We start from the raw sequence: 10,657 nt of genomic DNA on the forward strand, positions 1-10,657 counted from the left end.
TGAGGGTGATACGCTGGACTTACAAGCCAAAAGGCCATGTGAATCCATAGTTTGTAGGTAGTGAGTGTGGAATAATTCAGGAGGCAATTCGGTAAGTTTCCATGTTCAATTAAAACAAAGACAAGAGAAAGAAAGAACGAACCCAGGTTTGTCCCTTTCCTGTGACCTAGGGCACAAGAAGGCTGAGGAATCCGGTCGGACCAATGGGGGGCTCCACCGAGCGCAGTCTCCGAATCCCCCGAGGGCCGCCCGGCCGCGCACCGCCTCCTCGAGGGGTGGGTCATGGTGGGCGAAAAAGGACCAGCGCAGACTTGCAGCCAGCGCCCACGTCCGTTCTCCCCGGCCCCAAGCGCGCTGGCCGCTCTCGCCTCCGCTCCGCCCCGCCCTCCCACCTCCATTGCCTGGCCCCACCCGCCGCGACTCTCCCTCCTGCAATGTTTAACCGATCCGCAGGCGGGTCGCGGGTGATGCGAATTCCTCGAAGCCTTAAGTAGCTGCCCAGGATTTGAAGTTAGGATCCCCCAAAGGATCCTTGAGGTTCGTGCTCACACCGCCCACTCCTGCCCCAGGGCACAGAGGGCCTAGGGGGCCGTAGGCGGGGAGGACGCCCCCCACTCACCATCCCCGTCCACCTAGGAGCCCAGTTCCATCCCAGTCCCTCCTGTCTGGGCTGACCCGGAGGGGATTTGGGGCGCGGGGCTGGCGGCTGGCTGGGAAGGCGGAGGAGCCACTGGAGGTGGCGGAGGCAGGTAACTGCAGGCCCGGAGAGGAGGGGGTTGGGCCGGGGCGGAGGCGCCACCGGGCTGCTTGGGCACCTCTGGGGCCCCCGCCCGACCTCCGCCGGCGTAGCCCGGAGTGGGGACCGTGAGTCAGATCTCGGGCACCCGCCGGAGTGTGGAGGGGGTCAAGTCAGGAAATGACATCAGAGGCCTGTGTTTGGGGAGGGCGGTCCGTGCCCGGCCGGGGCGGCGGGGGCGGCGGGGGCGGGGGGAGCGGGGGCGGGAGGACCTTGCTGAAGCCTCCGGCCGCAGGGCAGGATCAGGGCCCCTTCCTGGGGGAGTTTCCTGCCCCGTCCGCCCTCCCTGCCTCTCCCCGCCCCCTCCCCGGGCCGCTCCTTGTATGGTCTCGGCGCCGCTCTCTCCCCGCCCTCTCCCTCCCTCCCTCTTCCCGCGTCCCTCCCCGCCGGGCTGGAGGCAGCTCGGGACCGGGACGCAGAGTCCGCGGACCCGGCTGCGAGGCGGCCACCCGAGACGCGGCGCGCACGCTCCGGCCCGCGGTGAGGCGCGGGGAGCCGCTCCGCGGCCGCCCACGGGTTCGGGGGTCGGGGGCGCAGAGGGGAGCCGGGCCGGCGAGGGGGTCCTCTGCCCGGCTCGGCGCTGCGTAACCCGGCCACCCACCCCCCACAGCACGGCCTGGCCATGGCGGCCCCCCGCCCGCCTCGCGCGATCTCCGTCTCGGCTCCAGTTTTTTACGCCCCGCAGAAGAAGTTCGGCCCGGTGGTGGCCCCAAAGCCCAAAGTGAATCCTTTCCGGCCCGGGGACAGCGAGCCTCCCTCGGCCGCTGGGGCCCAACGCGCACAGATGGGCCGCGTGGGCGAGATTCCCCCGCCGCCCCCGGAAGGTATGTGGCCGAGCTTGGGGGCTGGACCTCGGCGGGCGCCGGCCTGGGGGGAGTGGTTTCAGGAATTTGGGGATGTCTGGAGAGGTCGCAGCGGAGGGGGCTGGGCGCAGCCACCGAGTCCCGAGCAGATGTTCTTACCTCATCGTGGAGCTCATGGCTGGTGGCCAGGGCTCCTGGGACTGTTCCAGGTCTCCCGCCTGGGGGTGGGAGGCGGGAATGTGGGGCACCAATCTTCCCCTCTGGGTCCGTTTTCCGTAGTGTAATGGGAGATGTACCACTCCTCGGCTGAGCCCCGGCCTTTCCTGACCCAGTGCTCCCAGGGCGTCCTGCGCCCAGCCCCCCACCCCGTTGACTTCCCGTACGCTCTAGGACCCTCCAGAGAGCTATTGGGTTAGGGATTAGAGCTGCTGCTTCAAGGAAGGGAACTTGAAGGAAGCGTAGAGGGGTCCCTGCTGACTGCCCTCTCTCTCCTTCCAACACCAGACTTTCCCTTACCGCCTCCTCCCGTGCTTGGGGAGGCCGACGACGCCGAGGGCGCTCTGGGAGGTGCCTTCCCCCCTCCCCCTCCCCCGATCGAGGAACCGTTTCCCCCTGCGCCTTTGGAGGAGGAGATCTTCCCTTCCCCACCGCCTCCGCTAGTGGAGGAGGGAGGGCCTGAGGCCCCCATACAGCTCCCACCACAGGTATGGAGGCCTGGGAGAGGCAGCTACAGTGGACACCCCAAGGAAAGGTCGTCTCCGCTGACCTCCCCGCATCTCTGCCCTCATGGGGGGTGGGGTGGCAGTGGAGAACTGGGATGGGTGCTCTGACCCCTGACCCTCTAGCCCAGGGAGAAGGTGAGCAGTATTGATCTGGAGATCGACTCTCTGTCTTCGTTGCTGGATGACATGACCAAGAATGATCCCTTCAAAGCCCGGGTAAGGGGCAGGAGAGTAGGAAAGGCAGGGCAGGGAGGAAGGGCGTGGGAATGGAGTTATGGAGGGCAGTAGTCTCTCTAAGGCACTTCTCTCTCCCCTCTGCCTTCCCTTGCAGGTGTCATCTGGATATGTACTCCCACCGGTCACCACTCCATTCATTTCCAAGTCCAGTTCTAAGCCTGCAGCTGGGGGCACAGCACCCCTGCCTCCCTGGAAGTCCCCTGCTAGCTCCCAGCCTCTGTCGCAGGCTCAGCCTCAGAGCCAGACACAATTCCACGTGCAGTCCCAGCCCCAGGCCCAGGCCCAGGCCCAGCCTCAGGTCCAGCTCCATGTCCAGCCCCAGCCCCAGCCTGTGCCTTTGGCTAACACCCAGCCCCGAGGTCCCCCTGCCCCATCTCCAGCCCCTAAGTTTTCTCCAGTGACTCCCAAGTTTACTCCTGTGGCTTCCAAGTTCAGCCCTGGAGCTCCAGGTGGACCCGGGTCACAGCCCACTCAGAAGTTGGGGCCCCCTGAAGCTCCCTCTTCCACTGGCACAGGCTCCCCTCAGCCCCCCAGCTTCACCTATGCTCAGCAGAAGGAGAAGCCCCAAGTGCAGGAGAAGCAGCACCCAGTGCCCCCACCGGCTCAAAACCAAAACCAGGTGAGGGAGGGTGGGAAGACCAGGCTGACACCAGGGGGCTGGGGGCAGGGCTAAGTCAGGAGTCCGAGAATGAGGAGGAAGGTGGTCCTGGAAAGTGGGGTGGGCGTGGGGTGGTGGGATAGTTTTCAGCCTCTGGGGTTGGAATGGTGGGACAATGGCAAGAGAAAGCACTTCTGGAGGAGAGCCTGGCAGGGTCTGGGGCTGGGTGGGGCCCGACTGGGAGTCGGGGGGGGGGGGTGGGGGGGTGGGGGAGAGCACACAGGCTCTGAGTTAGGAGGAGGATTTGGTTGACCTTCCCTTGCGCCCTGCCCCAGAAAGTTAAAGAGGAAGGATGAGATCATCACCAGTCCAACTTCAGATCTTCCCCCTTCTTGGAGTCTTGAGTTAATCTCTGCTCCTCTGAGCGCTTTCACTGCTCGAGGGCCCATCTGGTGATAAGAGTCACTGGTAAACACTGGCTGAGCCAGCCAGCTTCTGCTCAGTGCCAGGCACTGTGCTCTGTACTCGGGAGGGAAGAGATCGCAAAAGGGTTGAGCCCGAGGGCGCCAGTGGACCTGGAATAGAATTGTGGCTCACAAGACCCCAGGCAAGTTAGGTGAACTTTGAGCCTCAGTTCACTATCCATCCTTACAATGGTTGGGAAGATTAAGTGAGCTAAAGTGTGGAAGATTAAGTGAGCTAAAGTGTGGAAAGTGCTGTGGGTCTGTATCCAGCACATGAACGCCCAAAGCAGAACAGTTATCATTCCTGCCTGGCCATTCATGCCTTCCAGTGCAGGAGACTGATCTTCTGGGTTGAAGGGACCCTGCCAGTCACCTATCTAGTCCAACCAGCCACGGAGTTAACTGACAGCATGGATGTCTGTGTGTGTACAGGCACAGGGTAGGAAGAGATGCCAAGTGCCAATGAGTTTTGCAGAATCCTATGTTACAGGAACTCCAAACAGGGAGTCAACGTTGAGTCTGGGAAGTTAGGGAAAGGCATCATGGTGCTCGTGTGCCTTGAAGGATAGTGGGAATTAAGAATCCAGAGAGGAGAGGGACGAGCATTCGGGTGGGAACAGCATGAGCAAAACTCAAGGGCACAGATACACCAGGGGTGTCTGGAGGATAGAAAGTGGAAGGTCCCTGTGGGGAAATTATAGAGCCATGCTTAGAGAGGTGGGAGGGCGCATAGTGGGAAGGAAATGAAATAGCGCACCCAGGGAGCCTGTGGGTCCTGGAGAGGCAGTAATGATTTTTGAGGTGGTGTGTGCCTGGGTGGGGAGGTCTGGTGACAGCCGTGCTTTTGGAAGCTTTTGGGAAAGTTTTTCCAGCCAAGGTGTGGACTAGACGCAGGAGGTCAGCGACGTGTGGGGATTCCCTCCTGGGCGACAGTAACATTAGTGGAAATGAAAAATAAGGTCCGGAGAGGAGAGCTTTTACAGAGGAAGAGCCTCCAGGCTCAGTAACTGACACAGTTGCGAGAGGAGGGAGAGGGGTTAAAAAAATAAAATAAAAAAAGCCCTGGTGTGTTGGGGAATGATAGTGTTGCTGACAAAATAGAGAAGTCCAGAAGGGGAAATGGTGTGGACCGGAAGAGGCGGGTCCAGCTGTCAGCCTGTTGAGCAACAGGTTCCAGGAGGACCTTCTTTCAGCTGCAACTGTCATTCAGTTAGAAACGGGGGATGGGTGGCAGGAGAGGGCCTGGGCTCGAGGTGCGCCTATGTGCAGTGGTTGTATGTGGTGATACTGAAGCCCCGGGGACACTTACACAGGAGGGGCCGGGTCCCTGGGAAGAACCTTGGACCAGGGGGAAGAATGGCAGGAGGAGAGTCACAGATCAGGTGGCATCTCAGCGAAGAGTGATGTCCGAGGAGCTCTTCAGTCGGAGGAGGATGAGGACTGAAATGAGGCCAGAGATTGGATGACTCGGAAGCTATGTCCTGTGGTGGGGACACAGTTGAGCAGTGAGTGGATGGTGAGAAAAGGCAGTTGCCAGAGTGGCCTGTTCTCAGAGGTTGGCAGGAAGAGGAAGGCTCTGTGTGTGTGTGTGTGTGTGTCTGTCTGTCTGTCTGTCTGTCTGTCTGTCTGTCTCTGACATTAGGGGAGGAGGGCTCAGGTATGGGTGGGAACCAGGGGGAAGAAGCCCGTGGAAGAGGGGTTCTGCCTGAGAGCGGGGAGGAGAGCGCTGCTGGTGACCGCCCCGCCCCCAGGGCTTTCCCAGCCCAGAGATCCTGGACGGTGTGGCCGCAGGTGTGGCCGCAGTCTTGCGTGGAGAGGGAGCTCGAGCGGGCCAGCTCCCAGCTCCTCAGTCACGTAGGAGGTGAGGTCATCCGTGAGAGCCAGGGCGCGACGACGACGCAGTTGGGGGCTGGAGGAGATGGAAGGGTTTGGAACAGCTGCTGTGGGGAAGGCGACTGGGAACCCACGGGAGCCAAATACCAGGCAGCCGAGCTGAGGCTGGAGGGCCGGAGGGCGCTGCCGTGTTTGGTGAACTCCCTCTGCAGCATTCAGGGATCTCTCCACCTACTTTCTGCAGTTGGGAGGCAGAAGCAGGAAGCGGGTGGTGGCGTGACCCAGGGTTGAGATTGGATCAGATAAGCGGTGGTGGCTGAAGGTGGCAGGAGTGGCCATGAGAGCCTTGTAGGAGTCGATGGTCGAGGGGCTGGGCTTCAGGGGAGGCAAGCCAGAATGGCTGGATGCAGAAGGCACGTGGAGAGGGTTGGGAGTCAGAGGAACCAAAGCCTTTCTGAGCAGGTTCGTTCAGTACGTGTGGATGGGAAAAGGGGGAGGAGGTGATGGTTGGGAGGTCAAGCCCAGGGTCTTGGAGGCAGAGACCAATAAATCTCAGGTCCAGGCTGTCCCATGGTGGAAGGTGCCTGAGCTGGAGGGACGTTTGGAGCTGTTGGAGTTGCAGAGGTCTGAGTGCCATGCCTGTTGAAGCTGGGACATCGGTGCTCGCAGGCAGAGAGGGAAAACAGTGGCTGGATTGAGTGTGTCGTGGGGGAGCGTGGGTACCCAAGGAGGGCTGATGTCTGAATAGTTCATACTAAAGAATGGAAGAGGCATTTAAGTGGCACCAGAGACAAAGGGCTGGCTGTGTCCTCTTTGTCTGTCCCCGAGATGCCAGGAAGGGATGACTGGGAGAGGAAAAGGTGAAGCTTACATAGAAGAGGGGGCTTACAGGGGACTTACACAGTCAGTTACGGGCAGGAGGTAGCAGGAGTCCGTGGGGAAAATGGCTGAGAGCTGGAGCATCAATGGATCTGTGCTTCCCCGGGAGGATGCAACTCTGGATGCAGGCAGGTGTGAGGGTGGTAGAGCCAGGGCTGAGGGGAAGGTGGCCACAGGAGGAGGGAGTGGGGAGGCTTTGAGTTCCGGGTGGTAGGCGGGTGAAGGCATGGGCAGGTACGTAGAGCATTCAGTATCGGGGACCTCGGTCCCGGGTGGACTTAGTAACGGAGACCCACCCAGCATTCCCATGGCACCGTGTCCTGGAAATGCTGCTACAGGCCAGACAGCCCCTGCAGCGCCTCCTCCCGGGAGATCTCAGGGTTCCTGGCGCTGCCCCCCTAACCTCACCCCAACCCCCAGTCTCCAGCTGTCTCAGGATCCCCTAACAGGAGGGCTGGGCTGGCCTAGAGAGTGGCCCTTCTCTGAGGCCTACTGGGAAGGGACCGGGGTCAGGTGGTCCAGGAACCCCTTCTAAGGAGGGACCCCAGGACCTCTTCGTGGGAGCTGGGGGCTGGGCTCCTGCAGACAGCCCTGGGGTTTAACCTGCCTCCCGCCTGTGTTGTATCCTCACGCTGACAGGGGCTGCTGGGCTGCTGGGCAGCCGGCGGGACGGGTAGGTGTGTGCGCGCGCGTGGGTGCACACGCCGTCGCGTGCCGGTCTCTTCACGGGGGCCGTGTCCCAGCATGCTCTGTGGAGTTGACGCGTGGCCTGGTGTGTTCAGTGCTTCGGTGACCTGCGCTGCTGTGTGCGTGGCCTCCGTCCGCTCAGTCCTTCTGGCCTGTCTGTGACCGCCCAGGGGCTCCGGGCAAAGCGGGGGGAAGTGTCGTCCCCTTCCCCTTCCCTATATGGTGCTGGGCCTCGGCGGGGGGGGGGGGGCGGGGAGGCTGAGCAGCCTTTTGGGTCCAGCCAACTTGAGTATCTGGGAAACGGGAGGGGAGTTAGTCCTTTTTGGAAGAAAGTGGGGGAGCCTTCTGGGGCGGGTTCTTGGAGGGCGTGACCCTTCAGAGAGTGTGAGGAAAGTGTTGGGGTTGCAGGTGCGCTCCTCGGGGGCCCCAGGAACCTTGACCCTGAAAGAGGTAGAGGAGCTGGAGCAGCTGACGCAGCAGCTGATGCAGGACATGGAGCATCCTCAGAGGCAGAACGTGACGGCCAGCGGTGAGCCCCCGCCCGCCCGCAGGGACGTCTCCGTTCCCGTGCTTCCCGCTGTCTGTGGTTCCACTCCCTGCCCAGGCCAGCTCAGCCCCTGCAAGCTTCACGCCCTTCGTCCCATTCACTTCCATCTCTGCGGCTTCCCCAGAGTCCTGTGGCCGGTGTCACCAGCCCCTGGCACGTGCTCAACCCGCGGTGCGCGCTCTGGGGCAGCTGTTCCACATCGCCTGCTTTACCTGCCATCAGTGTGAGCAGCGGCTGCAGGGACAGCAGTTCTACAGCCTGGAGGGGGCGCCGTACTGTGAGGGCTGCTATACTGTGAGTCAGGGTCGGGCTGGGGACACCAGGGGCTCAGCCCGGGGTTGGGGGAGGTGGGCGGGGGGCGAGCGGGGGGCAGACGTGCCCTGGCAGCTGGCCCGTGGGTGCCAGCTCCCTGCCAACCTCCTGCCACTGACTCCTCAGGACACCCTGGAGAAGTGCAACGCCTGTGGACAGCCCATCACTGACCGCATGCTGAGGGCCACAGGCAAGGCCTACCACCCACAGTGCTTCACCTGTGTGGTCTGCGCCTGCCCCCTTGAGGGCACCGCCTTCATCGTGGACCCGGCCAACCGGCCCCACTGCGTCCCCGACTACCACAGGTGAGGACCCTCCACCCCCGCCGCCGGGCTCTTCTCTGGGCGCCAGCTCCCATATTTCTGGGAGCCAGGCTTCCCCCTGACCCCAAGACAACTCCAAACCCCTGGACTTGCTTTCTGTCCCCACATCCTGTCTGTAGACAGCAGAGACCAGTTCTTATGGACTGAGCTGTCCAGCGGCCTTTGGCCTGGATAGGAAGTCTTGCTGCTGGCTTGTCCCTTTCCCCCGGCCCATGGCTCTCTTTATTTTGGGTGTGGTCTTGCATTCAGCACTGAGTGCTGGAGTGACTTCATCTCACACACAGGCTGGATTCTAAAAGTTCTTTTGGAGATCAGCTGTTTGGAACTCGGGTTTCCCCTTAGAAACAGTGTTTACAAGGTGGCTACTTGCTCAGGCCACTGGCAGAATCCCATGATGCAGCTAAGGGCGGGAGCAGGGGCGCTGCAGACTCGGATTCCCACCTCTGAGTGTGTGGGAGGCGTACGTTTCAGGGCTTCACCTTGGGTGGCCAGAACGTCACACCTCTCTGTGCCCCTCAGCAGTTGGGCAGAGGCAGCCAGAGGTGCGGGGTAGGCGAGGGGCAGGGTTCCAGGTATGGGGTCCCAGGTATGGGGTCCTCTGGGGGTGCTTTCTGCAGGAGCTGCAGGGTGGGTATGGCAGGGGGTAAGGACCTGGTGGCAGAGGTTCCTGGAGCTGATGGTACTTCGGGAGGGTGACGGGAGAGGTGGGCAGTTCCCCTGATGAGGGCCAGTGACGGTGGCCAGTCTTAGGCCTTTCTGTTGAGCCTCTTCGACCTAGAGATGTGAGGCAAGGCGGGCAAAGAAGTGTGCCATCTCATTTCCCTGCGCTCTTGGGGGCAGCGCCGGTGCCCCTCGCCCCCATTCTGACTCGCACCCGGCTCTCTGCCCCGCAGGCAGTATGCCCCCAGGTGCTCCGTCTGCACAGAGCCCATCATGCCTGAGCCTGGCCGAGAGGAGACCGTGCGTGTGGTCGCTCTGGACAAGAACTTCCATATGAAGTGCTACAAGTGTGAGGTTGGCCATCACTCCGGCCCCCTGGGGATGGGAGGTGGTGGGACGCTGCTCACCAGCTGAGCAATGGACAGCGCCAGGCCCTGGAGGGAATCAGTGCTGCAGTTTTGAGGGTGGACAGTGGCGGCATCCACGCCCGCCCAGCAGAGATGCTTCCCCGTCACTCCAGGACAGCGGGGTGTGGGTCCTCTGTGAGGTCACTGAGTTTCCGATAGACCAAGAAAGGGGACCGGCCGATGGGAGGGAAGCGTGTTGTTTTGTTTTGGTAGGGCTGGGGGTCTCAGTGAGGTTAAAGCAGAGTCAGAATAGAGGTGAGACAGGTGGGAGAGGCCGCACATCCTTTATTGGGGTGGGCGCCTCGGAAGCGGCTCTACCCACTGCCCGTCCTCCTGGGGAGAGTCCTAGGGGACAACAGTGAAAGTGTGGTGATGGAGGCGGGGATAGGAATGGAGGTGGCTGTGATTTGGGAGACAGACAACGAGGGCCTGGCTGAGCCATGACGCACCTGGCCTTCCTAATTTAAAGAGGGGAGGTGGGGTGCTTAGGGGCCTCCCCACCAGTGTGCTCTTTTTCCTTCTCCCAGGATTGTGGGAAGCCACTGTCCATTGAGGCGGACGACAACGGCTGCTTCCCCTTGGATGGCCACGTGCTCTGCCGGAAATGCCACACCGCCAGAGCCCAGACCTGAGCGAGGACTGGCACCCTTCTTGACTGCAAATCCATTCCCCATTAGCCGACCCCCCACAATGAGAACACCTCCCCCCTTCACCCTCCCCACAGTTAGTTTTTGATGTCGAGCCCCTCCCTCCATACCAGACCCCACCCCCGTATCCCTTGTGCCCTGATTCAGGGCCCCACCCAACATGGCCTAGGGCTGCGGAGTCCCAGCCCTGGGGTCCAGTCCTCCCCGATCCTGCAGGGACCACCCACCATCGTCTAGGTTCCCCACCTGAGGGGGCACCAGACTGAGCGCTGCTGCTTTCACTGCTGCACCAATGCCCTCGGCCCTCGAGCAGCCTCTTATTCTGCTTGCTGAGGGCCGGGAAACGCCCTGACCTGCTGGGAGGCTGGGCTGGGCTCACCAGCCTGGACGTTCCCACCCACCCCTGTGCTGCCAGGTTGTGGCTACAGCTACAAATAAAAGATGTTTTCCAGAATTCTTAGTAGTTGGACTCTTTTGTGCCTACAGCCCTCGAGGGTGAGATGGAGGAGAGAGAGGGATAGAAACCCTGGGGTAAAGTTGAAAATTCAGTTTCTGTTTATTAACAAAAATATATATGTATATGTATATAATATATATTAAACCCTCCCCCAACTCCCACAAGTATCTTTTTACTTTTACCCCCCCCCCCTTTTTAAAACAATAGGCCTCCTGGCTCCAGAGGCAGTTCCTCAGGGAAGGGTGGACAGGAGCAGCACCAAAGTCCTACGTCTGGCAGGTCAAG

At 61.3% G+C, this 10,657-nt stretch overlaps 1 protein-coding gene across 3 annotated transcripts; it reads left to right on the forward strand.

Annotated features, from left to right (window-relative positions):
- The first annotated feature begins 443 nt into the window (after positions 1-443).
- Positions 444-10,369, forward strand: ZYX (zyxin). Of its 3 annotated transcripts, none has more exons than XM_060108193.1 (10): positions 444-537; positions 1,407-1,620; positions 2,104-2,303; positions 2,445-2,537; positions 2,653-3,177; positions 7,428-7,548; positions 7,691-7,860; positions 8,005-8,183; positions 9,095-9,215; positions 9,796-10,369. In XM_060108193.1, exons 2-10 carry the CDS (start codon positions 1,419-1,421, stop codon positions 9,898-9,900), a joined length of 1,716 nt encoding a protein of 571 aa, XP_059964176.1. In that variant the 5' UTR covers positions 444-537; positions 1,407-1,418; the 3' UTR covers positions 9,901-10,369. The 3 variants fall into 3 exon arrangements, with proteins under 3 accessions (XP_059964176.1, XP_059964175.1, XP_059964177.1); XM_060108192.1 differs by lacking the exon at positions 444-537 and adding an exon at positions 1,168-1,276; XM_060108194.1 differs by lacking the exons at positions 444-537; positions 2,445-2,537 and adding an exon at positions 1,168-1,276.
- The last annotated feature ends 288 nt before the right edge of the window (positions 10,370-10,657 follow it).

Source organism: Mesoplodon densirostris, chromosome 9, assembly GCF_025265405.1.
Source record: "Mesoplodon densirostris isolate mMesDen1 chromosome 9, mMesDen1 primary haplotype, whole genome shotgun sequence".
NCBI classification, from domain to species: domain Eukaryota; kingdom Metazoa; phylum Chordata; class Mammalia; order Artiodactyla; family Ziphiidae; genus Mesoplodon; species Mesoplodon densirostris.

Excerpts from the sequence above, each read along its gene's own strand:
- ZYX (XM_060108193.1), top strand. The coding sequence starts at position 1,419 with ATGGCGGCCCCCCGCCCGCCTCGCGCGATCTCCGTCTCGGCTCCAGTT. Across the intron at positions 7,549-7,690 it reads GCAGAACGTGACGGCCAGCG|AGTCCTGTGGCCGGTGTCAC; the intron begins GTGAGCCCCCGC and ends CGGCTTCCCCAG. Across the intron at positions 7,861-8,004 it reads ACTGTGAGGGCTGCTATACT|GACACCCTGGAGAAGTGCAA; the intron begins GTGAGTCAGGGT and ends CTGACTCCTCAG.